At 46.5% G+C, this 26075-nt stretch overlaps 1 protein-coding gene and 1 long non-coding RNA gene across 4 annotated transcripts in view; one reads left to right on the plus strand and one right to left on the minus strand.

Moving 5' to 3' along the window:
- The first annotated feature begins 6292 nt into the window (after nt 1-6292).
- The window catches only part of MARK4 (microtubule affinity regulating kinase 4), a 61694-nt gene continuing 41911 nt past the window's right edge, over nt 6293-26075 (plus strand). The window contains exons 1-3 of one of the 2 annotated variants that reach the window (XM_056538414.1): nt 6293-6996; nt 7979-8176; nt 8271-8324. In XM_056538414.1, coding sequence (XP_056394389.1) covers nt 6955-6996; nt 7979-8176; nt 8271-8324 — 294 coding nt within the window. In that variant the 5' untranslated portion in view covers nt 6293-6954. The remainder of the gene's footprint in view (nt 6997-7978; nt 8177-8270; nt 8325-26075) is intronic. The other variant, XM_056538415.1, reaches the window with a different exon arrangement.
- Nucleotides 17972-19954, minus strand: LOC130290587 (uncharacterized). Of its 2 annotated transcripts, none has more exons than XR_008847640.1 (3): nt 19836-19954; nt 19500-19594; nt 17972-18433 (listed from the first exon to the last, which is right to left on the minus strand). It is a non-coding gene; the product is annotated as an uncharacterized LOC130290587 (long non-coding RNA). The 2 variants fall into 2 exon arrangements; XR_008847641.1 differs by lacking the exon at nt 19836-19954 and adding an exon at nt 19680-19761.

Consider the following 26075-nt stretch of genomic DNA (forward strand, 5'->3'; position numbering starts at 1 on the left):
ACACAGTTCCTCCATATGGACATGACGACATCACACAGTTCCTCCATATGGACATGACGACTAGTGTTGCTTGCGAATATTCGCAATGCGAATTTTATTTGCGAATATCGCATATTCGCGAATTCGCGAATATAGCACTATATATTCGTAATTACGAATATTCGTTTTTTTTTTTCACAGTACACGTGATGTACTGTGAAAAAAGTGATCACCCCTCTCTGCTTCCAGCTTGTATGGTGTAAAGAAGGCTCTAATACTACTGTGTGAGACTGGTGTGCGAATTTTCACATATGCTAATTTTTGCTTATGCTAATTTTTTTATATGCTACTTTTCGCATATGCTAATTTTCGCATACGCAAATTTTCACATATGCGAAAATAAAATGTGAATATTTCAAATATGCGAATATTCGTCCATATATTCACGAATATTCGCGAATTCGAATATGGCCTATGCCGCTCAACACTAATGACGACATCACACAGTTCCTCCATATGGACATGACGACATCACACAGTTCCTCCATATGGACATGACGACATCACACAGTTCCTCCATATGGACATGATGACATCACACAGTTCCTCCATATGGACATGATGACATCACACAGTTCCTCCATATGGACATGATGACATCACACAGTTCCTCCATATGGACATGATGACATCACACAGTTCCTCCATATAGACATGATGACATCACACAGTTCCTCCATATAGACATGATGACATCACACAGTTCCTCCATATAGACATGATGACATCACACAGTTCCTCCATATGGACATGACGACATCACACAGTTCCCCATATGGACATGATGACATCACACAGTTCCCCATATGGACATGATGACATCACACAGTTCCTCCATATAGACATGACGACATCACACAGTTCCCCCATATGGACATGATGACATCACACAGTTCCCCCATATGGACATGATGACATCACACAGTTCCCCCATATGGACATGACGACATCACACAGTTCTCCATATGGACATGATGACATCACACAGTTCCCCCATATGGACATGATGACATCACACAGTTCCCCCATATGGACATGACGACATCACACAGTTCTCCATATGGACATGATGACATCACACAGTTCCCCCATATGGACATGATGACATCACACAGTTCCCCCATATGGACATGATGACATCACACAGTTCCCCCATATGGACATGATGACATCACACAGTTCCCCCATATAGACATGATGACATCACACAGTTCTTCCATATAGACATGATGACATCACACAGTTCCTCCATATAGACATGATGACATCACACAGTTCCTCCATATGGACATGATGACATCACATAGTTCTTCCACATGGACATGATGGTCATCTACATCCCTCACGTCATCCATATTACTATGATGTACAGTCCTATCATGTTGTATGGTCCTTAGTATGTTGTATGTGTGGTGTCCCGGTACTGTATTGCATACCGTACGTAGTGTAGAGGTCCCCAAAGTCAGAGTAACTACATTCAGGTAGGGTTCCTCAGGTGGGACAGCCCCTAGTCGCCTCTCCTTAAGTCTAACTCATTTATTAATATTAATAAATGTATATATTTAATAATTATATATATTCTATAGGAATGTATAGTACTTACCTTGTTCGGCATCGCAGGACCTTCGGTCATGTGACCATGCTAGTAACTTCTATGGTATGTTGCAGGACCTTTGGAGGTACTTGGGTCACGTGTTACCCACAATTCTCTGTAATGGTGATTGACATCCGTATGGACCAATTATAGTTAGTCCAGCCCCTGCCCATATAAGGGAGCTGCGTCCAATTATCGCTCTCTTGGGTTGCTGCTCTCGTGGATGCCGGACTAACAGGATGGTGCTACGCAACTTTCAATGACACGCTAGGCCTCAAAACCTACGGCCTCAGCAGAACCAAAACCGTGAGTCTTATACTAATTCCTGCTAATACTAGTCTGACTACTGGACCGCAACTAATTCCCCTAAATCCAGTGGAACAGCGCAATAGACTAAAAGACTCTTAATGCTAAAGTCCCAACCATTGTCAATCTCCAAAAGAAACGGTTGTTATGCTTAGAGACTTATGTTAATGAAGTGTACAGAAAATCTTCAGTAAAAGTTAACGCAGTTTACAGAAACTCTCCGGATGTGGACAATCCATTATTATCTACCTCTACTCTATTATCAAATACCTCCCTATCATTCCTGGGAAGGGCAGCGGTAGGAAAAGCTTTGAGGAGACCTCACCCTGGCGTCACGAATAGCAAGGAATGATCAATTTCCCCCAATATTACTATGACATATGATCTGGAGTAGAGATGAGCGAACTTACAGTAAATTCGATTCGTCACAAACTTCTCGGCTCGGCAGTTGATGACTTTTCCTGCATAAATTAGTTCAGCTTTCAGGTGCTCCCGTGGGCTGGAAAAGGTGGATACAGTCCTAGGAGACTCTTTCCTAGAAATGTATCCACCTTTTCCAGCCCATCGGAGCACCTGAAAGCTGAACTAATTTATGCAGGATAAGTCATCAACTGCCGAGCCGAGTAGTTCGTGACGAATCGAATTTACTGTAAATCCGCTCATCTCTAATCTGGAGCCCTGCGTGGGACTGTTTTCTTAAAGGGGTACTCCACTGGAAAAATATTTATTAAAATAAACTGGTGCCAGAAAGTTAAAACAGATTTGTATATTACTTCTATTAGAAAAAAAAATCTTAATCCGTCCAGTACTTATCAGCTGCTGTTACGATCCACAGGAAGTTCTTTTCCTTTTTGAATTTCCTTTCTGTCTGAACACAGTGCTCTCTGCTGACATCTCTGTCCATTTTAGGAACTGTCCAGAGCAGGAGAGGTTTTCTATGGGGATTTGCTCCTGCTCTGGACAGTTCGTAAAATGGACAGAGGTGTCAGCAGAGAGCACTGTGGTCAGACAGAAAGGAAATTCAAAAAGGAAAAGAACTTCCTGTGGATCATAACAGCAGCTGATAAGTACCGGAAGGATTAAGATTTTTAAAAGAAGTTATTTACAAATCTGATTAATTTTCTGGCACCAGTTGATTTAAAAAAAAAAAAAAGTGTTCCAGCGGAGTCCCCCTTTAATTCCGCTCCCGCTGGATTTATGATCATTACCGCCCACTCCCGCAACACCTGTGTCTAAATCCCGCAACACCTGTGTTTCTCCAGATCTGAGCCTCCACACAATCCTGTTTCTGATCTCTACAGGCAGTTCTTTCCACCTCATGCCTTGGCTTTTGTTCTGATATACAATGTCAGCTGTGAGACCTTATATCAGTTTCCCAAACAGGGCACCTCCAGCTGTTGCAAAACTACAACTCCCAGCATGCCCGGACAGCCTTCGGCTGTCCGGGCATGCTGGGAGTTGTAGTTTTGCAACAGCTGGAGGCCCCTGGTTGGGAAACACTGGTGTAGAATTTTGTAGGACCCGCAGGATCCCAATCCCATTGCAGCTCTCTAGTGTGGCCCTTGTCTGTATCCCTCATCTATGTTACAATGATGTATAACTGTAGGATTAGATACAGTGGCTCGGCAGCTAGTATGACACATAACAGGATTAGATACAGTGGCTGAGTAGTCAGTATTACAGGATAAGATTAGATACAATGGCTCTGTAATCAGTATCACACATGATAGGATTAGATACAGTGGCTCAACACTGGGAATCACACGGTAGGCTTAGATACAGGGGCTCAGCAGTCAGTATCACACGTAGGATTAGATGCAGTGGATCTACAGTCAGTATCATATATGATAAGCTTAGATACAGTGACCCAGCAGTCAGGATCACACATTGTAGGATTAGATACAGCGGTTCTGCAGTCAGTATCACATTGTAGGATTAGATACAGTGGTTCTGCAGTCAGTATCACACATTGTAGGATTAGATACAGCAGTTATGCAGTCAGTTTCACACATTGTAGGATTAGATACAGCGGTTCTGCAGTCAGTATCACCTTGTAGGATTAGATATAGCGGTTCTGCAGTCAGTATCACACATTGTAGGATTAGATACAGCGGTTATGCAGTCAGTATCACACATTATAGGATTAGATACAGCGGTTCTGCAGTCAGTATCACACATTGTAGGATTAGATACAGCGGTTCTGCAGTCAGTATCACACATTGTAGGATTAGATACAGCGGTTCTACAGTCAGTATCACACATTGTAGGATTAGATACAGTGGTTCTGCAGTCAGTTTCACACATTGTAGGATTAGATACAGCGGTTCTGCAGTCAGTATCACCTTGTAGGATTAGATACAGTGGTTCTGCAGTCAGTTTCACACATTGTAGGATTAGATACAGTGGTTCTGCAGTCAGTATCACATTGTAGGATTAGATACAGCGGTTATGCAGTCAGTATCACATTGTAGGATTAGATACAGTGGTTATGCAGTCAGTATCACATTGTAGGATTAGATACAGTGGTTATGCAGTCAGTATCACATTGTAGGATTAGATACATCACATCTATGGTAGATGGTATCACACAAGTTTAGATACTGCAGCTCAGCAAGCAGTTTCACACAACAGGATTAAATGCACCACAGTTCATCACAGTATCACTCACGACAAGAGCGATTCTATCGTGATACAACATAGGATTAGATACATAAACCTGCAGTATAAACACACGATACAATATTCCTGAGTACAATCGCCCAAACCTTTCAGTAATTATCGTTCAGAGATTGTTGTTACAAGATTCAAAAATTGTTACGTATAAATAAATGGTCGTGCTGCCACACTGAAGCATTCCTTGCACACACCCCTCCTTCAATCATGGTACTTTCCACTCAGCTGCTGTTTTCCGATGCCTAATTTTTCTCGGGTCATTCCAACAGGCATAAAGGAGGGGGGCGTCACTGTCCTATATGCATATATTACCCTTCGCTTTTACGTATGCGCAAACATAACTCCTCCCCTGTGGGCGGGATTACCAGGCTTCACTCACTCGAGGGCTCCAGACAGTTTAGCCCCGCCTGCTGTTCATGATTGGGTCAAGGGCTGTCGCTAGGACCATCCTATAACCAATCATAGGCTACGGCTGTCTCTGGCCCCTCCCACATCACAATGACTTGAACCAAAACTGAGGTAACCCCTTCTCTGCCAAATCCATGAAAACAGATACAGAACTGGGCACAGGAGTGTAGTGTATGTCTACAGATTAACCCCTCCTGTGCCAGGCTCTCTGTGTCCCCAGATTAACTCCTCCTGTGCCAGGCTCTAGGTTCTCTCAGATTGGCAGACTATATCTATCCCCCAATCATCCCCACCTGTGCCAGGCTCTGTGTACGCAGATTAACCCCTCTTGTGCTAGAATATATGTGTCCCCAGATTAACCCCTCCTGTGCCAGGCTCTCTGTGTCCCCAGATTAACCCCTCGTGTGTCAGGTGCCACATGTCCCCAGATTAACTCCTTCTGTGCTAGGCTCTGTGGTCCCAATTTAACCCCTCCTGTGCTAGGCTCTGTGTCCCTATATTAACCCCTCCTGTGCCAGGCTCTATGTGTCCCCATATTAACCCCTCCTGTGCCAGGCTCTATGTGTCCCTATATTAACCCCTCCTGTGCCAGGCTCTATGTGTCCCCCATATTAACCCCTCCTGTGCCAGGCTGTATATGTCCCAAGATTAAACTCTTCTGTGTCAGATTCTATATGTTGTCCACAGATTAACCCCTCCTGTGCTAGGCTCTGTGTCCCCATATTAACTCCTTCTGTGTCAGATTCTATGTGTGCCCAGATTAACTCCTCCTGTGCCAGGCTCTAGGTTCTCTCAGATTGGCAGACTATATCTATCCCCCAATCATCCCCACCTGTGCCAGGCTCTGTGTACGCAGATTAACCCATCTTGTGCTAGAATATGTGTCCCCACATTAACCCCTTCTGTGCCAGGCTCTATGTATTCCTAAAATAACCCCTTCTGTGCCAAGCTGTATCTATAACGCATCATGTGTCAGGCTCTAGGTGTCCCCACTTTGTGCCAGGCTCTATTTATGCCAGATAACCCTTGATGTGCCAGGCTCTATTTATGCCAGATAACCCTTGATGTGCCAGGCTCTATGGTTGCCATATTCACCGCTATTGTAGTGTCCCCACATTAACTCCATTAACCCCTCTTGTGCCAGACTCTGTCTTACATGAACCCCTCTTTACCAGGCTCTGTATGTCTTAATAAATAAATATATATATATATATATATATATATATATATATAAACTTCTCCTGTGATAGGTCCGAAAAGAAACCTCTGTGTCCCATATTAACCTCATCTTTAGCCAAGATCTATGTATTGGCAGATTAACCCCTCCTGTGCCTAGACCCACTTTGCCTCACTTTCCTGTTATTACCAGGAATTGACCCTTTCCTTCCCCTTCTGCTCCCCCCACCTTCCCTGCACTGCACCCGCCTCCCATTCATTGTCAGTGGTGAGGGGGGACTGTCTGTTTAAGAGGCAGGAGGGGGGAGGGAGCAGTCGGAGAGCTGACCCCGCCCAGAGAGACAGCTGCCAGGACACCATGGAGAGACAGCTAGAGACAGCCTGAGACTGAAGGTCCAGGTGGGAGAGCTCAGGCCTCTGAGACATCCACAGACAGGGAGGAGAAGACTGCAGGGCCTGAGCTGGCGAGAGGGCGGACGATGGGGCGAGCTGCCTGCTGCTGCTGAGAAAAAACCACCCCCATCCTCCTTCATTATACCCCCATCTTCCTCTCTATACCCTCACCTCCATCCTTCTCATCCTCACCCCCATCATCCTCCTTCTGTACACCCCCACCCTCCTTCATTTTACCCCCCATCACCCTCCTGGCAGACCCCTCTAGAGTGCAGAGGAATGCTGTGAGGGCGCTGGGCAGACCACCATAGGGGAGCAGGATGTCTCATTGACACTGGGCTGGAGCTGTCTCTTCTGGCCTGAACATGTCTCGTGCTTCCACCGGCAGCGAGAGGATAAATGACACGGTGAGTGGTCTCGACCCTAATTCATGTTCGTGTGCTGTCTTATTGGTGGGGGTCACATTTGTGGGTGTCATTCTTTTTCTCCGCACCTTTCCGCCTTGGCGACACATTTGCGCCGGTGCAGTGGGTGTGATCCATTGATGTTGCCGGTTGGTCTGGCTTTCTGCGCTCCCAGACATTAATCAATGTTTTACTGTCTCTTTAATTAGGGCGGGGGGCTTCTATCACCTTGGGGTCTCTATCTGTCTGTCTATCTGTCTAAATATCTATTAACCGAGATCTAGGCCGTAGTCATTCTCATTGAGGACCTGACAGGAGGCCTTACTGTCACCTGGTCTGGGGTCCCTCATATTGGTATTGTAGGGTGGGGGGCCTATATCTCTTTGGGATCTATCTATCTATCTATCTATCTATCTATCTACCTACCTATCTATTGTATAGTGTTATAGGAGATCTAGGCCGTATTCATTCTTACCGAGAACCTGACAGGAGGAGGAGGCCTTACTGTCACCTGGTCTGGGGTCCCTCATATTGGTATTGTAGGGTGGGGGGCCTATATCTCGTTGGGATCTCTCTATCTATCTATCTACCTACCTATCTATTGTATAGTGTTATAGGAGATCTAGGCCGTATTCATTCTTACCAAGAACCTGACAGGAGGAGGAGGCCTTACTGTCACCTGGTCGGGGGTCCCTCATATTGGTATTGTGGGGGTCATGTACTTGTGGCGTCTCTCTTGTTTATCAGAAATTTCCTATTCAATGAACATTTTGTGAGGGGGAGGCCAGGGTGTTAATTGATAAGCGGCGGCGGAGGAGGATCTCGCTTGGGCTGGCGCCATTGTCAAAGCAGTCGGGGGAGGATAATTTGCGAAGGGAAGTTTTTAATTCAGCATCTTATTTATAGCGACTCCATTCATAGCCGATAACGTAAGACGCCGTTTGCTTTCTTCTTCTTCTTTATTTTTTTTAAAATTCTATTTCAGACCGGTTCTACCCGCTCCGAGAAAGGCTCGACCACCTCCTCTTCCTCTGCCTCCTGGCCGTCCCGCCCCCCAGGAGCTCGATCACGGAGCTCCGCCCCCGATGAGCCTCATGTAGGCAATTACAGACTCCTGAGGACCATTGGCAAGGGCAACTTTGCTAAAGTCAAGCTGGCGAGACATGTCCTGACCGGGAGAGAGGTGAGAGTCCCAAAGCGTGTGCTTGTCTACACGTATGTTTTGGTTTGTCACATGATCACAGTTTTTTATTTACATTTGTTTCTTTCACTTTCAGGTTGCTATAAAAATCATTGATAAAACTCAGCTGAACCCCAGCAGCCTCCAAAAGGTGAGATGTGTGTGGGGTTGTGCCAGCTTCTGATGTTTTAGATGTGGGGGAACAGCTGCACAGAGTGAAGGATTATGGGAAACTCAGCTGTTGACCCTATAGAGCAGTGTTTCCTAAGCAAGGTGCCTCCAGCTGTTGCAAAACTACAATTTCCAGCGTGCCCGGACACCCGCTGTCCGATCATGCTAGGAGTTGTCATTTTTTAACAGCTGGAGGCACCCTGGTTGGGAAACACTGCATTAAGGCATCATGACTGATCGCTTAGGACTGTCCCCTGTGGTGCAGAGCATGCTGAGAGTTGTAGTACCACAGCTAAGCACATTGTAGCGGGTACATTGTGATGAATTTCTGCATGGCGGCATGCTTACTGCTGGGCTATAACTCGCCACGGGATCCTACCACAGCTCACGTGACCGCCCATAATAACCGGGAGACTTGTGCATGCGGTGGATTGTCTCCATGTAGCCGGCAGGAAGTGCTCTTCAATGAGATTCCTGACAGGAAGCCTGCCGTGTCCTCCCCGTCTTGGAGGGTGCAGCCTATGGCGGTGGGGGTTCTTTGTAGCTGCGGGGCCCCACTGTACACGGTAACCGCACCACCTCCTGTGGGACCCGTATGCCAGTGTCCAGGTGGGTCAGTCCCTTGTTGTCAGACCAATCCTGAAGGTGTCGGCTTGGATCCTAACATATACTGAGGAGACGTTAATCCGCACTGTCGCACCTGTGACCAGAGACATGGACTCTTTTGGTTCCGCAAAACGCAGCCTGAAGTGACTGCCATACGTTTGGCCCATAAAAGTCTATAGATACCATATAGTTCGCAGATCTCCAGCTGTTGCAAAATTACAACTCCCAGCATGCCCGAACAATTTTGCAACAAATGGAGGTTCGAAGTTTGGAGACCACTGCTGTACAGGATACGTACAGTCACGGCCGTAAATGTTTGCACCCTTGACATTTTTCTAATAAATGAAGTATTTCTCCCAGAAAAGGATTGCAGTAACACAGGTTTTGCTATACACATGTTTATTCCCTTTGTGTGTATTGGAACTAAACCAAAAAAGGGAGGAAAAAAAAAAAGGAAATTGGACATAATGTCACCAAACTCCAAAAATGGGCTGGACAAAATTATTGGCACCCTTTCCAAATTGTGGAAAAATAAGATTGTTGCAAGCATGTGATGCTCCTTTAAACTCAACTGGAGCAAGTAACAGGTGTGGGCAATATAAAAATCACACCTGAAAGCAGATATAAAGGAGAGAAGTTCACTTAGTCTTTGCATTGTGTGTCTGTGTGTGCCACACTAAGCATGGACAACAGAAAGAGGAGAAGAGAACTGTCTGAGGACTTGAGAACCAAAATTGGTAAAAAATATCAACAATCTCCAGGTTACAAGTCCATCTCCAGAGATCTAGATTTGCCTTTGTCCACAGTGCGCAACATTATCAAGACGTTTACAACCCATGGCACTGTAGATAATCTCCCTGGGCGTGGACAAAAGAGAAAAATTGATGAAAGGTGTCAACGCAGGATACTCCAGATGGTGGATAAGCAGCCCCAAACAAGTTCCAAAGATATTCAAGCTGTCCTGCAGGTTCAGGGAGCATCAGCGTCGGCACCAACTATCTGTCGGCATTTAAATGAAATGAAACGCTATGGAGGAGACCCAGGAGGACCCCACTATGGAGGAGACCCAGGAGGACCCCACTATGGAGGAGACCCAGGAGGACCCCACTATGGAGGAGACCCAGGAGGACCCCACTATGGAGGAGACCCGGGAGGACCCCACTGCTCACACGGACATAATAAAGCAAGACTACATTTTGCCAAAATGAACTTGAGTAACCAAAATCCTTCTGGGAAAACGTCTTGTGGACAGATGAGACCAAGATAGAGCTTTTTGGTAAAGCACATCATTCTACTGTTTACCGAAAACGGAATGAGGTCTACGAAGAAAAGAATACAGTACCGACAGTGAAATATGGTGGAGGTCAATGTTTTGGGTTGTTTTGCTGCCTCTGGCACTGGGGGCCTTGAATGTGTACAAGTCATTGTGAAATCTGAGGATTACCAATGGATTTTGGGTCGCACTGTACAGCCCAGTATCAGAAAGCTGTGTTTGTGTCCGACATCTTGGATCTTCCAGCAGGACAATGACCCCAAACATACGCCAAAAAGCACCCAGAAATGGATGGCAACAAAGAACTGGAGAGTTCTGAAGTGGCAGCAATGAGTCCAGATCTAAATCCCATTGATCACCTGTGGAGAGATCTTAAAATTGCTGTTGGGAAAAAGGCGCCTTCCAATAAGAGAGACCTGGAGCAGTTTGCAAAGTAAGAGTGCTTTTTTTCCTTTCATTTTTGGTTACTGCAATCCCTTTTCTGTGAGAAATACTTCATTTTCTGGAAAAATTTCAGGGGTGCCAACATTAACGGCCATGACTGTAAGAGCCTATAGATACTGGAAAGCATAGGTGCCTAACCTTTTGTCCCTTGTAAGCCACAGTCAACGTTGAGCAATGGTAGGGCACCATGTTAAACTAAAAAATTGAGGAAATATCATGAATTTGGAAACATTTGCTTAATCGATGTTCTGCACTAGCATTATACCATTTAAGATGACATGTTCGGTGGGTAGCATATGTCTGCAATAATGTATATCGCCAGTAAAAATGATCATAAGTCCAGACTAATATAGGGAGAAATCCTTGACTCTTGGTGGCCTTGAGGACTGTATTGGGGCCCTTTTCTCTATAGTACCTGTGCTATAGAGAGCACCATAGTTGGATCTGGTTGTCTAGACTGTCTCTATAGCAGTGCTCCTCAACCCAGGTCTCAAGGCCCACCAACGTTCCTGTTTTTTTTTAAAGCTACTCCATTGAAAGGTTGGTTGACTTTGAGAACTTGGTTGGGGATCACTGCTATAGAGGCAGTCTCGACAACTGAGTCTACCTATGGTGGTCTCCCTAGCACAGGTACTGAAAAGCAAAGGTCCACAAGGTCCCCAGGAGTCCAGAATTTGGACTTTTCCCTCTTGTATTCCAATGAAGTAACTGAAAAACCTGAAATGTTTGTGGACATTGAGAACTGAGTTGAGGACCTCTGCTCTATAGAACCTGTGCTCTGGCGAGCACCATAGATAGATGCAGTTGTCTAGGCTGCCTCTATAGCAGTGTTTCCCAACCCAGTCCTCAAGGCACACAAACATTCTGGGTTTTTTCAATTAATCCATTGGAGTTGAAAGGGAAAAATAAAAAACCCGGAATGTTGGTGGGTTGAGAACTGGGTTGCAGAACACTGCTGTAGAGGCAGTGTAGACAACCAGATCTAACTATGGTGCTCTCCATAGCATGGGTACGGGTAGAGAAGAGGGCCCCAATCCAGTCCTCAAGGCCACCAAGAGTCCAGGATTTGGACTTTTCCCTGTTGTATTCCAATGGAGTAACTGAAAAAACCCGGAGCATTGGTGGACTTTGACGACTTGGTTGGGCAACACTGCTATAGAGGCAGTCTCGACAACTCTGTCTACTTATGGACGTCTCCATAGCACAAGTACTATAGAGCAAAGGTCCGCAAGGCCCACCACAAGTCCTCTATTTGGGCTTTTCCCTGTGCCCTATTCCAATAGAGTAACTGAAAAAAAAGGAATGTTGGTAGGCCTTGAGAACTGTGTTGGGGAACACTGGTATAGAGGCAGCCTTTACAACTGGATCTAACTATGGTGGTTTCCATGGCATTGGTACTATAGAGTGGAGGTCCCCAACCCAGTCCTTAAGGTTCACCAACATTCCAGGATTAGAATTGTTCCCTGTTCTCTTAGAATGGGTAACTGAGAAAACCAGAAATGTTGGTGGACCTTGAGGACCAGGTTGGGGACCTCTGTTCTATAGTACCTGTGCTATAGAGCTCACTATAGGTGTATCCAGATGTCGAGGCTGCTTCTATAACCTTGTTCCTAAACCCATTCCAGTCAAGGAGGTCCATCAACATTCCCTGTGTCTGAGTACTCTGAGTAGTCTGAGTACTCTGTTAGAATAGAATAGGGAAAAAGGCATATCGCGAAATGATGGTGGTCTTGAGGACTGGGTTGGGGATACTTACTGCTTAAGGAAATCTTTTAGTCCACAAAAGTCTATAGATGGTGTATTGTATACATCTGATCCATAGAAATCTAAAGATACTGTACAAATGACATTTTCTCCATAATATATTGTACAGGATCTGTCTGGTCCTTAGCTGTCTAGAGCTATTGTAAAGTTTACACATATCTTATAGAAGCCTATAGTGCTGTATAGGATACATCTACCTCTGAGAAGAGTAAAGATACCCTATACAGTATGTCGGCTCTAAGGGTATCCTATAGATACTGTAATCTATAGAACAGACCTATTCTGTACAGTATATATAAGCTTCTGAGGGGTAGACTTATCCTGTACAATATCTATAAAGCAGACATATCGTACACAATCTATAGGCTTCTAGAGAACAAATAAATCCTGCAGGATACGTCTACTCCTTACAAGCTTATATATTCTGTACAGGATATACTGTACAGTACATAGATGTGAGCCCTATAAAAGCCCTTAGATACTGTACAGGATACATGTGTCCTGTAGAAGCCTATAGATACTGTATATATGTTTGCCTGTGAAAGTCCATAGACATTGTAGAGAAAGTATCTTCCATTATAGGAGCCTAAAGATACTGTATAAAGCATATAACAATGTAGAGAATATACAGGGAATGGTGCGATTGAGGGAAAACATCCAGAGCAAGGGGTCAGAGGAGGATGTCAGGAATCGTGTACAGCTAGGAAACTGCAGCCGAATAAAACCCTGGTGTCCAACTATTGTGTCTGAAACCACAACTTGCCACTCCTTTGCATTGATGGAATATAACAGCAGAAGACCAGCTCCAGCACCACTGTGTCTAAGGGAAAGAGGCAAGACTTCAAGGGGCAAAAGAATGAAAATGTTATCACTGATCAGTGGAGAAACATGTCCTGGTCAGATGGATCCAGATCTCTATAGAGAAACATGTCCTGGTCAGATGGATCCAGATCTCTATAGATAAACATGGTCTGTTCAAATCCAGATCTCTATATAGAAACATGGTCTGGTCAGATGGATCCAGATCTCTGTGGAGAAACCATGGCCTGGTCAGATGGATCCAGATCTCTGTGGAGAAACCATGGCCTGGTCAGATGGATCCAGATCTCTGTGGAGAAACATGACCTGGTCAGATGGATCCAGATCTCTGTGGAGAAACATGGCCTGGTCAGATGGATCCAGATTTCTGTGGAGAAACATGGCCTGGTCAGATGGATCCAGATCTCTGTGGAAAAACATGGCCTGGTCAGATGGATCCAGATCTCTATATAGAAACATGGTCTGGTCAGATGGATCTAGATCTCTGTGGAGAAACATGGCCTGGTCAGATGTATCCAGATCTCTATATAGAAACATGGCCTGGTCAGATGGATCCAGATCTCTGTGGAGAAACATGGCCTGGTCAGATGGATCCCACTTTCTGTGAAGAAACATGGCCTGGACAGATGGATCCAGATTTCTGTGAAGAAACATGGCCTGGTCAGATAGATCCAGATCTCTGTGGAGAAACATGGCCTGGTCAGATGGATCCAGATCTCTGTGAAGAAACATGGCCTGGTCAGATAGATCCAGATCTCTGTGGAGAAACATGGCCTGGTCAGATGGATCCAGCTTTCTGTGAAGAAACATGGCCTGGACAGATGGATCCAGATTTCTGGGAAGAAACATGGCCTGGTCAGATGGATCCAGATCTCTATAGAGAAACATGGCCTGGTACGATGGATCCAGATCTCTGTGGAGAAACATGGCCTTTCAGATGGATCCAGATCTCTGTGGAGAAACATGGCCTTTCAGATGGATCCAGATCTCTATAGAGAAACATGTCCTGGTCAGATGGATCCAAACCTCTATTGAGAAACCTGGCCTGGTCAGATGGATCCAAACCTCTATTGAGAAACCTGGCCTGGTCAGATGGATCCAGATCTCTGTGAGAGAAACATGGCCTGGTTAGATGGATCCAGATCTCTGTGGCACCATGCTGATGAGGAGGTCAGAAGTTGGCACAAGACTGGATCTGTCTGTCCTATTGTAGCTCTTATATAAAAAATAGTATAGAGATGTGCAGGTCGTCTCCTCTCCATAGAAACAATTATTGTTTAGGATCCATATTCTCTATAGGAGCCTATAGATACTATACAGAACAAATCACTCTCATAGATTCCCATAGATGTCTATAGATACTGTATGGCAAACATCTACCCTATGAAAGTCTTAGGATTCTTTTCAGGATCTGTCTGCCCCATAGAAGCCTATAGATACAGTACAGGATTCTTCTGCAACATATAAGCCTATAGATACTGTATGGGATATGTCTCTCCCTTCTGTAGAAGTCTACAAATACTTTACAGAATACATCTCCCCTATAGATATTGAAAATGACACATCTGAACGATAGAAATGTATAGACACTGTATATTGTTCTTCGGCCGGAAAGGAACTTGTAGATGTTGATTGGGATTTGCCCCACAAAGCTTACACAATGCATTCAGAAGGTTTCAGACCCTTTTCACTTTCTTCACATTTTGTTCTGTTGCGCCTCGTTTTCCCCATCATTCTGCCCTCAACATCCCATAATGACAAATCATGATCACAGAATTTTACAAATCTTTACTAATTTATTGAAAAGAAAAAACTATAATCTTGCAGTGACATAAGTATTCATACCCTTTACTCAGGACTTAGGTAAAGCCCCTTTTGAGAATGGTTCCCACCTCCAGTCTTCTTGAGGATTTTCTGCCATTTTTCTCTGTAGATCCTTTCAGCTCTGTCAGGTTGGATGGGAACCGTCAGTGGAAGCCATTTTCAGGTCTCTCCAGAGATGTTTCATTTGGTTCGGGCTCTAGCTGGGCCACTCAATGACATTCCCAGAGTTGTCCTTAAGCTGCTCCTGTGATGTCTTGGCCATGTGCTTATGGTCATTGTCTTGTCATTGACATGATGCTGCCCTCACCATGCTTCACTGTAGGGATGGTATTGGGCAGGTGATGGGCAGTGCCTGGTTTCCTCCAGACATGATGCTGCCTCCACCATGATCACTGTAGGGATGGTATTGGGCAGATGATGGGCAGTGCCTGGTTTCCTCCAGACATGATGCTGCCCCCACCATGATCAATGTAGGGATGGTATTGGGCAGGTGAAGGGCATGTACCTGGTTTCCCACTGACATGATGCTGCCCCCACCATGATCACTGTAGGGATGGTATTGGGCAGGTGATGGGCAGTGCCTGGTTTCCTCTAGGCATAACACCTAAAATTGAGTTTACAAAGTTCCATTTTGGTTTCCTCAGACCAGAGAATCTTGTTCCTTTCCATCTGATCCTTTAGATCCTTCTATGTAATCTCTGGAATCTTCCATGTGTTATTACTTCGGAGGCTTCTATCTGCCATAAAGCCCAGATTGTGGAGGCTGCAGTGATGGTTCTGGACCTTCTGGAAGTTTCTCTCATCTGCACACAGGATCTTAGGAACTCAGCCAGAGTGACCATTGGGTTCTTGTCCCCTTTCTTACCAAGTCCCTTCTCCCCCCCCCCCCCCCCCCCCCCCATTACTTAGTTTGGTGGGCGGCAGCTCTTGGAACAGTCCTGGTTGTTCTTCTTCTTCCATATAAGAATGATGGAGGCCACTGAGCTCCTGGGAACTTTCAGTGCAGCAGATTGTCCCCTTCTCCAGACCTGTGGCTCCACACAATCCTGTCTCTGAGCTCTACAGGCAGTTCTTTCTATCTCATGGCTTTGTTTTTTGCCCTGATATACATTGTTCAGCTGTGAGACCTTTTTATATAGACAGAGCTCTGTCCTTCCAAATCCTGTCCAATCAGATGAATTTACCACAGGTGACTCCAATCAAGGTGGAGAAACATTTCAGAGATAATCAAGAAAATTAGGAGAAGCCAGAGCTAAATATCATGTGTCATAGTAAAGGGCCTGAATACATAATAAAAAATAAAATGTTTTCCTTTTTAATTTGCAAAAACTATATTCTGCTTTTGCTTTGTCATTATGGGATAGTGAGTGCAGAATGTGAAAAAAGTGATCCTAAAGGGTCCTAAAATTTTCGAATGTATTGTAAATAGTAATGCATTAGAAGGTATTGTACTGGATAAATCTGCCCTATAGAAGGCTATAGATGTTCTACTGGATTAGTTCCTTCCTGAGCTCTTTCCATTCCAGCATTGTTGAATTGGTCCAGTTTTAAATGGCTCTGCCTTTAGGAGCATTTCTACTATATAAAACATAGTCAGATGTGGCTCTCTCTTTGTGGCCCTCCCCTAGTTGTTAACTTCTGTCAGTCACTCGTGGCATCATGGAAGTCTCAGAATTTACAGTGGGGATCAAAAGTTTGGGCACCCCTCGTAAAAATTTGTATTAATGTGCATAAAGAAGCCAAGGAAAGATGGAAAAATCTCCTAAAGGCATCAAATTACAGATTAGACATTCTTATAATATGTCAACAAAAGTTAGATTTTATTTCCATCATTTACACTTTCAAAATAACAGAAAACAAAAAAATGGTGTCTGCAAAAGTTTGGGCACCCTGCAGAATTTATAGCATGCACTGCCCCCTTTGCAAAGTTGAGACCTGCCAGTGTCATGGATTGTTCTCAGTCATCATCTGGGAAGACCGGGTGATGTCAATCTCAAAGGTTTTAAATGCCCAGACTCATCTGACCTTGCCCCAACAATCAGCACCATGGGTTCTTCTAAGCAGTTGTCTAGAAATCTGAAACTGAAAATAGTTGACACTCACAAAGCTGGAGAAGGCTATAAGAAGATAGCAAAACGTTTTCAGATGTCAATATCCTCTGTTCAGAATGTAATTAAGAAATGGCAGTCATCAGGAACAGTGGAAGTTAAAGCAAGATCTGGAAGACCAAGAAAAATATCAGACAGAACAGCTTGCAGGATTGTGAGAAAAACAATTGCAAACCCATGTTTGACTGCACAATCCCTCCAGAAAGATCTGGCAGACAGTGGAGTTGTGGTCCACTATTCCACTATAAAGAGATACATGTACAAATATGGTCTTCATGGAAGAGTCATCAGAAGAAAACCTCTTCTACGTCCTCGCCACAAAAATCAGCGTTTGAACTTTGCAAATGAACATATACACAAGCCTGATTCAATTTTTACCTCATCGCTCCACAGAACTTGTTTCCAAAATGCACTTTTTGGCCGGAATGAGCAAAGGTATGTTTGGAGAAGAAGGGGAACAGAATTTAATGAAAAGAACCTCTGTCCAACTGTTAAGCATGGGGGTGGATCAATCATGCTTTGGGGTTGTATTGGTCTTCCCAGATGATGATTGAGAACCATCCATGACACTGGCAGGTCTCATGCTATAAATTCTGCAGGGTGCCCAAACTTTTGCAGACGCCATTTTTTTAATGTTATTTTGAAAGTGTAAATGATGGAAATAAAATCTAACTTTTGTTGACATATTATAAGAATGTCTAATCTGTAATTTGATGCCTTTTGGAGATTTTTTCCATCTTTCCTTGGCTTCTTTGGGCACCCCAGGTAAAAATTTGCATTAATGTGCATAAACTTTTGATCCCCACTGTATATATCTTGTTATACGGCAAGAACTTGAAAGCTCAGAAGAGAGAGGTGAGGCTTTGAGGTATTCAGATGAAGGATCGATCAATACTTGTGTCTAACAACGCATCGAACAATAACAAGGTAAAAATAGCTGAACACGGCTTATAAGTGGTATCTGCAGATTCAACACAAAATGCCACTTTTAATGCTGCTGCAGCCTAAGAATTATTCAGTCCCTTCATGACAAGAGTCTTTCGTACTTAGAAGAGCCCCTTCTAAAAATGTGATGTGTGGACAGATTCCAGCTTCTGTCCTCTTCCTCATGGCCAATGGCCTCCAGTTTCTTCAAAACCCACAAACATTTTTTTTGCATGGAGTTCAGTTGTGATGGGCACTCCGGAGCACTCCAGGAGTTCTTCTGAAATAATGCCTGGGTGGACATGGAGATATGCTGGGGTCACTATCCTGTTGGAAGGTCGAGATTTATCAAAACTTGTCCAGAGGAAAAGTTGCCCATAGCAACCAATCAGATTTCTTCTTTCATTTTTAACAAGGCCTCTGCAAAATGAAAGCAGCAATCTGATTGGTTGCTATGGGCAACTCGACAACTTTTCCTCTGGACAGGTTTTGATAAATCCCCCCCCCCCCCCCCCCCCCTTTGAGTCAACACACAAAGGGCGTATATATAGGAAATGTACCATCATTGTCACAATTAAACTGTGTTCTGCCCATTGAACTTAACTAAAGGGGTATTCCAGTGTGGGGGGGGGGGGAAATATATATATAATATGGATTATTATTATTTTTTATTCAACTGGTGCCAGAAAGTTAAAGGGCTACTCTGCTGCTCAGCGTTTGGAACAAACTGTTCTGAATGCTGGAGCCGGGAGCTTGTGACGTCATGGCCCCGCCCCTTATGACATCACGACCCGCCCCCTCAATGCAAGTCTATGGGAGGGGGCGTGACGGCTGTCGCGCCCCCTCCCATAGACTTGCATTGAGGGGGCGGGGCGTGATGTCATGAGGGGCAGGGCTATAACGTTACCAGCTCCCGGCTCCAGCATTCAGAACAGTTTGTTCCAAGGGTTGAGCAGCAAAGTAGCCCTTTTTAAACAGATTTGTAAATTACTTCTATATGAAAATCTTAATCCTTCCAGTACTTATCAGCTGCTGTATGCTCCACAGAAAGTTGTGTGGTTCTTTCCAGTCTGACCACAGTGCTCTCTACTGCCATCTCTGTCCGTGTCAGGAACTGTCCAGAGCAGGAGCAAATCGCCATAGCAAACCTATGCTGCTCTGGATAGTTCTTGACATGGACAGAGGGGTCAGCAGAGAGCACTGTGGACAGACTGGAAAGAACTACTCAACTTCCTCTGCAGCATACAGCAGCTGATAAGTACTGGAAGGATTAAGATTTTTAAATAGAAGTCATTTACAAATCTAGGTATAATAAAATTAAACTGTCTGCGCATATAGGGACTTTGCAAAGGGGTCTATTATACTAAAAAGAATAAAGTTGTTGTTGTTGTACCTTAAAGGATAATAGATGGATGAACTGATTAGAATGAAGTAGTGTCACTAGTTATTACAGGCTTGATGGCTGGTACTGAATTGGAATCCAAAAAACTAAAATGATACCAAAATAGAATTATTCCTTATATGTTGAATTGACTTTACATAAAATAGTACGCTTCAATACAGTATACGCTACCTATATTGCTTTACGTGATGTACTTTCTTCTAGGTATGGGTTTTTCCAATGAATTAGTTGGATACACGCGTTTAGTCTATTCAGGAGTCAGTGTTTAGTATTGCAGTTGAAATTAACGATAATCGTTACAATCTTATTATTTTGTATAAACGGTACCTTTTCCGGAGAGTTTCATAAAAGTGGATATTGAACCGCAGAGGTCCGGTGTCCAGATCAATAAGTGTCCTGGTGAGGTTTTTCGGGAGAACGCCCCGGCCGGTGGCGTCTCAACCGTAATCGCCTCCGTTCCCGGCTCTTTCGATGGTGGTAAGTTCCGGTTTGTGACATCACAGTGGAACTAGCTACGGATGAAGCAGAGGTCCAAAATTCCTCTTTTGGACCTCTGCTGCATCCGTAGCTAGTTCCCCTGTGACTTACCACCATCGAAAGAGCCGGGAACGGAGGCGATTACGGTTGAGACGCCACCGGCCGGGGCGTTCTCCCGAAAAACCTCACCAGGACACTTATTGATCTGGACACCGGACCTCTGCTGTTCAATATCGACTTTTATGAAACTCTCCGGAAAAGGTACCGTTTATACAAAATAATAAGATTGTAACGATTATCGTTAATTTCAACTGCAATACTAAACACTGACTCCTGAATAGACTCAACGCGTGTATCCAACTTATTCATTGGAAAAACCCATACCTAGAAGAAAGTACATCACGTAAAGCAATATAGGTAGCGTATACTGTATTGAAGCGTACTATTTTATGTAAAGTCAATTCAACATATAAGGAATAATTCTATTTGGTATCATTTTAGTTTTTTGGATTCCAATACAGTACCAACCATCAAGCCTGTAATAACTAGTGACACTACTTCATTCTAATCAGTTCATCCATCTATTATCCTTTAAGGTACGACAACAACTTTATTCTTTTTAGTATAATAGACCCCTATATGCGCAGACAGTTTAATTTTCTTATACCTATCTTTACACAGGAGCCACATTAACTGTATTGCAGCTTGGGCATACCACTCTGCTTTTTCCTATTGCAACGTGCTTTTTTTCTCTAATAAATCATATAATTTACAAATCTGTTTAACTTTCTAGCACCAGCTGTTTTCCACCGGAGGACCCCTTTTTAAATGTTCTGTCGGTAAAACGTGTGTTCATTAGCAACAGGCAGCCCGACGTAGACCTAAAAACGCGGTCTGAATGCAGCCTAACTTTAAGCTTGCAAACTGCATTTGGAACTGTATCTCTAGGAACATTATTCCTGGGCATCCTCAGGGTTTTCAGGGTTTTTAATGCTGGGAGTTGATTTGCCAGCTTGAGGTGATCACACTCCATGTAAATAGTTTGGTGCCAGGACGGGTGTCCACTGGTCCAGAGATTTCACCAGTCAAAAGATGTATTACAGTCCCTATTGTCCCCATTGATCACATCCTTATGGCTGACTGCTTCAGTTTTCCTCTCCTACAATGTCTTCCAATGTGTGTGGTGGCCCAGTACAGGAGGTGTTACCCCGTACCCTCTCTGTCCTGTCAGGCAGCCTCCCTTCAGTGTCCCCTGGGCCCCTTGTACTTGTTTCCCCCCTGTGTGTGTGTGTGTGTATATATAATATATATAGTGTGTGTGTGTGTTATATGCTTTGCTATGTATTATAAGATATAATGTGTTGTTGCGTCAAGAAATGTACCATGTGATTGTGACCCAGGAGGTACCAGTGATCAGGATATCCCAGAGTGACCTATGGGCTCCCTGCTAGTCTCCCCTATATAAGCCCTGGGTGGAGCTTCTCTCTTGTTGCTGAGGTCCAGTGCAGTGAAGTCGTGTTGTAGTGTGAGTGTCCAGAGTCATTGGAGGCCTCAGGTCCAGTCTGCAGCCACAGTCAATTGCAAGCAATCTACAGTCATAGCTTTGTCAGTCGTCAGTCAAGTCAGTCCTTGTCAGCAACTGTCGAATCACGTGGTCTGCATTAAATTGTCCAATCCTACTACAAGTCCCAGCAAGCCCTTAAGGTCTCTGAGTCACTGGTCACCTCCTTGGGCCCTGGCTGAACTGTATATACTTTACCATCTGTCTACCCTCAGTAAAGCTTCCATTGTCTGTAACTTGGCGTCAGAGTCATTATTTGCCCCCCGTGCCTAGCCCAGGATCTAGCGATATACTTTCGGGTGGTATTGAGGATAAACCACACCCTGGCGTCACAAACACAAGGGGTTAATGCCATCTGCGCCTAGGGTAATTCCTTCTGCCCTCATCACACCACGATACCACATGTAGATTCTACAGGATAGATGATGGAATAGCTGGTGACAGCAGGTGGATGATCGAGGTTTTGGATGTGTAGCTAGGGGCAGGTGGATGTTGGAGAGGATGAATATTTAGTTTAAGCAGGTGGATGATAGAGCTGCCGAATATGTAGCTGGGGGCAGGTGGATGATGGAGGTGCTGAATATGTAGCTGGGGGCAGGTGGATGATGCTGCTGGATGTGTAGCTGAGGGCAGGTGGATGATGGAGGTTCTGGGTGTGGAGCTGGGGGCAGGTGGATGATGGAGGTGCTGGATGTGTAGCTGGGGGCAGGTGGATGATGGAGGTGCTGGGTGTGTAGCTGAGGGCAGGTAGGTGCTGGATGTGTAGCTGAGGGCAGGTGGATGATGGAGGTGCTGGATGTGTAGCTGGGGGCAAGTGGATGATGGAGGTGCTGGATGTGTATCTGAGGGCAGGTGGATGATGGAGGGTATTTGGATGTGGAGCTGAGGGCAGGTGGATGATGGAGGTGATGGGTGTGTAGCTGAGGGCAGGTGGATGATGGAGGGTATTTGGATGTGGAGCTGAGGGCAGGTGGATGATGGAGGTGCTGGGTGTGTAGCTGAGGGCAGGTGGATGATGGAGGTGCTGGATGTGTATCTGAGGGCAGGTGGATGATGGAGGGTATTTGAATGTGGAGCTGAGGGCAGGTGGATGATGGAGGTGATGGGTGTGTAGCTGAGGGCAGGTGGATGATGGAGGTGCTGGATGTGTAGCTGGGGCAGGTGGATGATGGAGGTGATGGGTGTGTAGCTGAGGGCAGGTGGATGATGGAGGTGATGGGTGTGTAGCTGAGGGCAGGTGGATGATGGAGGTGCTGAATGTGTAGCTTGGGGGCAGGTAGGTGATGGAGGTGCTGGATGTGTAGCTGAGTGCAGGTGGATGATGGAGGTGCTGGATGTGTAGCTGGAGCAGGTGGATGATGGAGGTGATGGGTGTGTAGCTGGGGCAGGTGGATGATGGAGGTGCTGGGTGTGTAGCTGGGGGCAGGTGGATGATGGAGGTGCTGGGTGTGTAGCTGGGGGCAGGTGGATGATGGAGGTGCTGGGTGTGTAGCTGGGGGCAGGTGAATGATGGAGGTGATGGATGTGTAGCTGGGGGCAGGTGGATGATGGAGGTGCTGGATGTTTAGCTGGGGGCAGGTGGATGATGGAGGTGCTGGATGTGTAGCTGAGGGCAGGTGGATGATGGAGGTGCTGGGTGTGTAGCTGAGGGCAGGTGGATGATGGAGGTGCTGGGTGTGTAGCTGGGGCAGGTGGATGATGGAGGTGCTGGGTGTGTAGCTGGGGCAGGTGGATGATGGAGGTGCTAGATGTGTAGCTGGGGCAGGTGGATGATGGAGGTGATGGGTGTGTAGCTGGGGGCAGGTGGATGATGGAGGTGCTGGATGTGTAGCTGGGGGCAGGTGGATGATGGAGGTGCTGGATGTGTAGCTGGGGGCAGGTGGATGATGGAGGTGCTGGATGTGTAGCTGGGGGCAGGTGGATGATGGAGGTGCTGGATGTGTAGCTGGGGGCAGGTGAATGATGGGGGTGCTGGGTGTGTAGCTGAGGGCAGGTGGATGATGGAGGTGCTGGGTGTGTAGCTGGGGCAGGTGAATGATGGAGGTGCTGGGTGTTAGCTGGGGGCAGGTGGATGATGGAGGTGCTGGATGTGTAGCTGGGGGCAGGTGAATGATGGAGGTGCTGGGTGTGTAGCTGGGGCAGGTGGATGATGGAGGTGATGGGTGTGTAGCTGGGGGCAGGTGGATGATGGAGGTGCTGGATGTGTAGCTGGAGCAGGTGGATGATGGAGGTGCTGGATGTGTAGCTGGGGGCAGGTGGATGATGGAGGTGCTGGATGTGTAGCTGGGGGCAGGTGGATGATGGAGGTGCTGGATGTGTAGCTGGGGGCAGGTGAATGATGGAGGTGCTGGGTGTGTAGCTGAGGGCAGGTGGATGATGGAGGTGCTGGGTGTGTAGCTGGGGCAGGTGGATGATGGAGGTGCTGGGTGTTAGCTGGGGGCAGGTGGATGATGGAGGTGCTGGATGTGTAGCTGGGGGCAGGTGAATGATGGAGGTGCTGGGTGTGTAGCTGGGGCAGGTGGATGATGGAGGTGCTGGATGTGTAGCTGGAGCAGGTGGATGATGGAGGTGCTGGATGTGTAGCTGGAGCAGGTGGATGATGGAGGTGCTGGGTGTGTAGCTGGGGGCAGGTGGATGATGGAGGTGCTGGATGTGTAGCTGGGGGCAGGTGAATGATGGAGGTGCTGAATGTGTAGCTGGGGGCAGGTGGATGATGGAGGTGCTGGATGTGTAGCTGGGGGCAGGTGGATGATGGAGGTGCTGGATGTGTAGCTGGGGGCAGGTGGATGATGGAGGTGCTGGGTGTGTAGCTGAGGGCAGGTGGATGATGGAGGTGCTGGATGTGTATCTGGGGGCAGGTGGATGATGGAGGTGATGGATGTGTAGCTGGGGGCAGGTGGATGATGGAGGTGCTGGATGTGTAGCTGGGGGCAGGTGAATGATGGAGGTGCTGAATGTGTAGCTGGGGGCAGGTGGATGATGGAGGTGCTGAATGTGTAGCTGGGGGCAGGTGGATGATGGAGGTGCTGGATGTGTAGCTGGGGGCAGGTGGATGATGGAGGTGCTGGGTGTGTAGCTGGGGCAGGTGGATGATGGAGGTGCTGGATGTGTAGCTGGGGGCAGGTGGATGATGGAGGTGCTGGGTGTGTAGCTGGGGGCAGGTGGATGATGGAGGTGCTGGGTGTGTAGCTGAGGGCAGGTAGATGATGGAGGTGCTGGGTGTGTAGTTGGAGCAGGTGGATGATGGAGGTGATGGGTGTGTAGCTGAGGGCAGGTGGATGATGGAGGTGCTGGGTGTGTAGCTGGGGCAGGTGGATGATGGAGGTGCTAGATGTGTAGTTGGAGCAGGTGGATGATGGAGGTGCTGGGTGTGTAGCTGGGGGCAGGTGGATGATGGAGGTGCTGGGTGTGTAGCTGAGGGCAGGTAGATGATGGAGGTGCTGGGTGTGTAGTTGGAGCAGGTGGATGATGGAGGTGATGGGTGTGTAGCTGAGGGCAGGTGGATGATGGAGGTGCTGGGTGTGTAGCTGGGGCAGGTGGATGATGGAGGTGCTAGATGTGTAGTTGGAGCAGGTGGATGATGGAGGTGCTGGGTGTGTAGCTGGGGGCAGGTGGATGATGGAGGTGCTGGGTGTGTAGCTGAGGGCAGGTAGATGATGGAGGTGCTGGGTGTGTAGTTGGAGCAGGTGGATGATGGAGGTGATGGGTGTGTAGCTGAGGGCAGGTGGATGATGGAGGTGCTGGGTGTGTAGCTGGGGCAGGTGGATGATGGAGGTGCTAGATGTGTAGTTGGAGCAGGTGGATGATGGAGGTGCTGGGTGTGTAGCTGGGGGCAGGTGGATGATGGAGGTGCTGGGTGTGTAGCTGAGGGCAGGTAGATGATGGAGGTGCTGGGTGTGTAGTTGGAGCAGGTGGATGATGGAGGTGATGGGTGTGTAGCTGAGGGCAGGTGGATGATGGAGGTGCTGGGTGTGTAGCTGGGGCAGGTGGATGATGGAGGTGCTAGATGTGTAGTTGGAGCAGGTGGATGATGGAGGTGCTGGGTGTGTAGCTGGGGGCAGGTGGATGATGGAGGTGCTGGATGTGTAGCTGGGGGCAGGTGGATGATGGAGGTGCTGGATGTGTAGCTGGGGGCAGGTGGATGATGGAGGTGCTGGGTGTGTAGCTGGGGCAGGTGGATGATGGAGGTGCTGGATGTGTAGCTGGGGGCAGGTGGATGATGGAGGTGCTGGAACAGGTAGATAATGGGTAATATTTGGATGTGTATCTGGAGCAGAAGGGCTGTCCCATCTCTCTGTAATGGTCATGGACTCTCTCGTGCGTGCGGCTCGTTTCCGGCCCGGACACCATGTGCTTTATTGAACATCAATTGTAAATATCTGGGACGTGATCCGGGATCTTTGCTCCATGATGAACTAGGTCAAGGTCTTGTGCTCTGTCCCAGCGATCAGAATCTGTCAGCACTTGTTACCACACGGGCCGTACTGAGTGAGGGGAGACCTCGCAGCCCCCCTGAAAGAAATGATAGC

The sequence above is a fragment of the Hyla sarda genome, chromosome 9, assembly GCF_029499605.1.
Source record: "Hyla sarda isolate aHylSar1 chromosome 9, aHylSar1.hap1, whole genome shotgun sequence".
Taxonomy (NCBI): Eukaryota; Metazoa; Chordata; class Amphibia; order Anura; family Hylidae; genus Hyla; species Hyla sarda.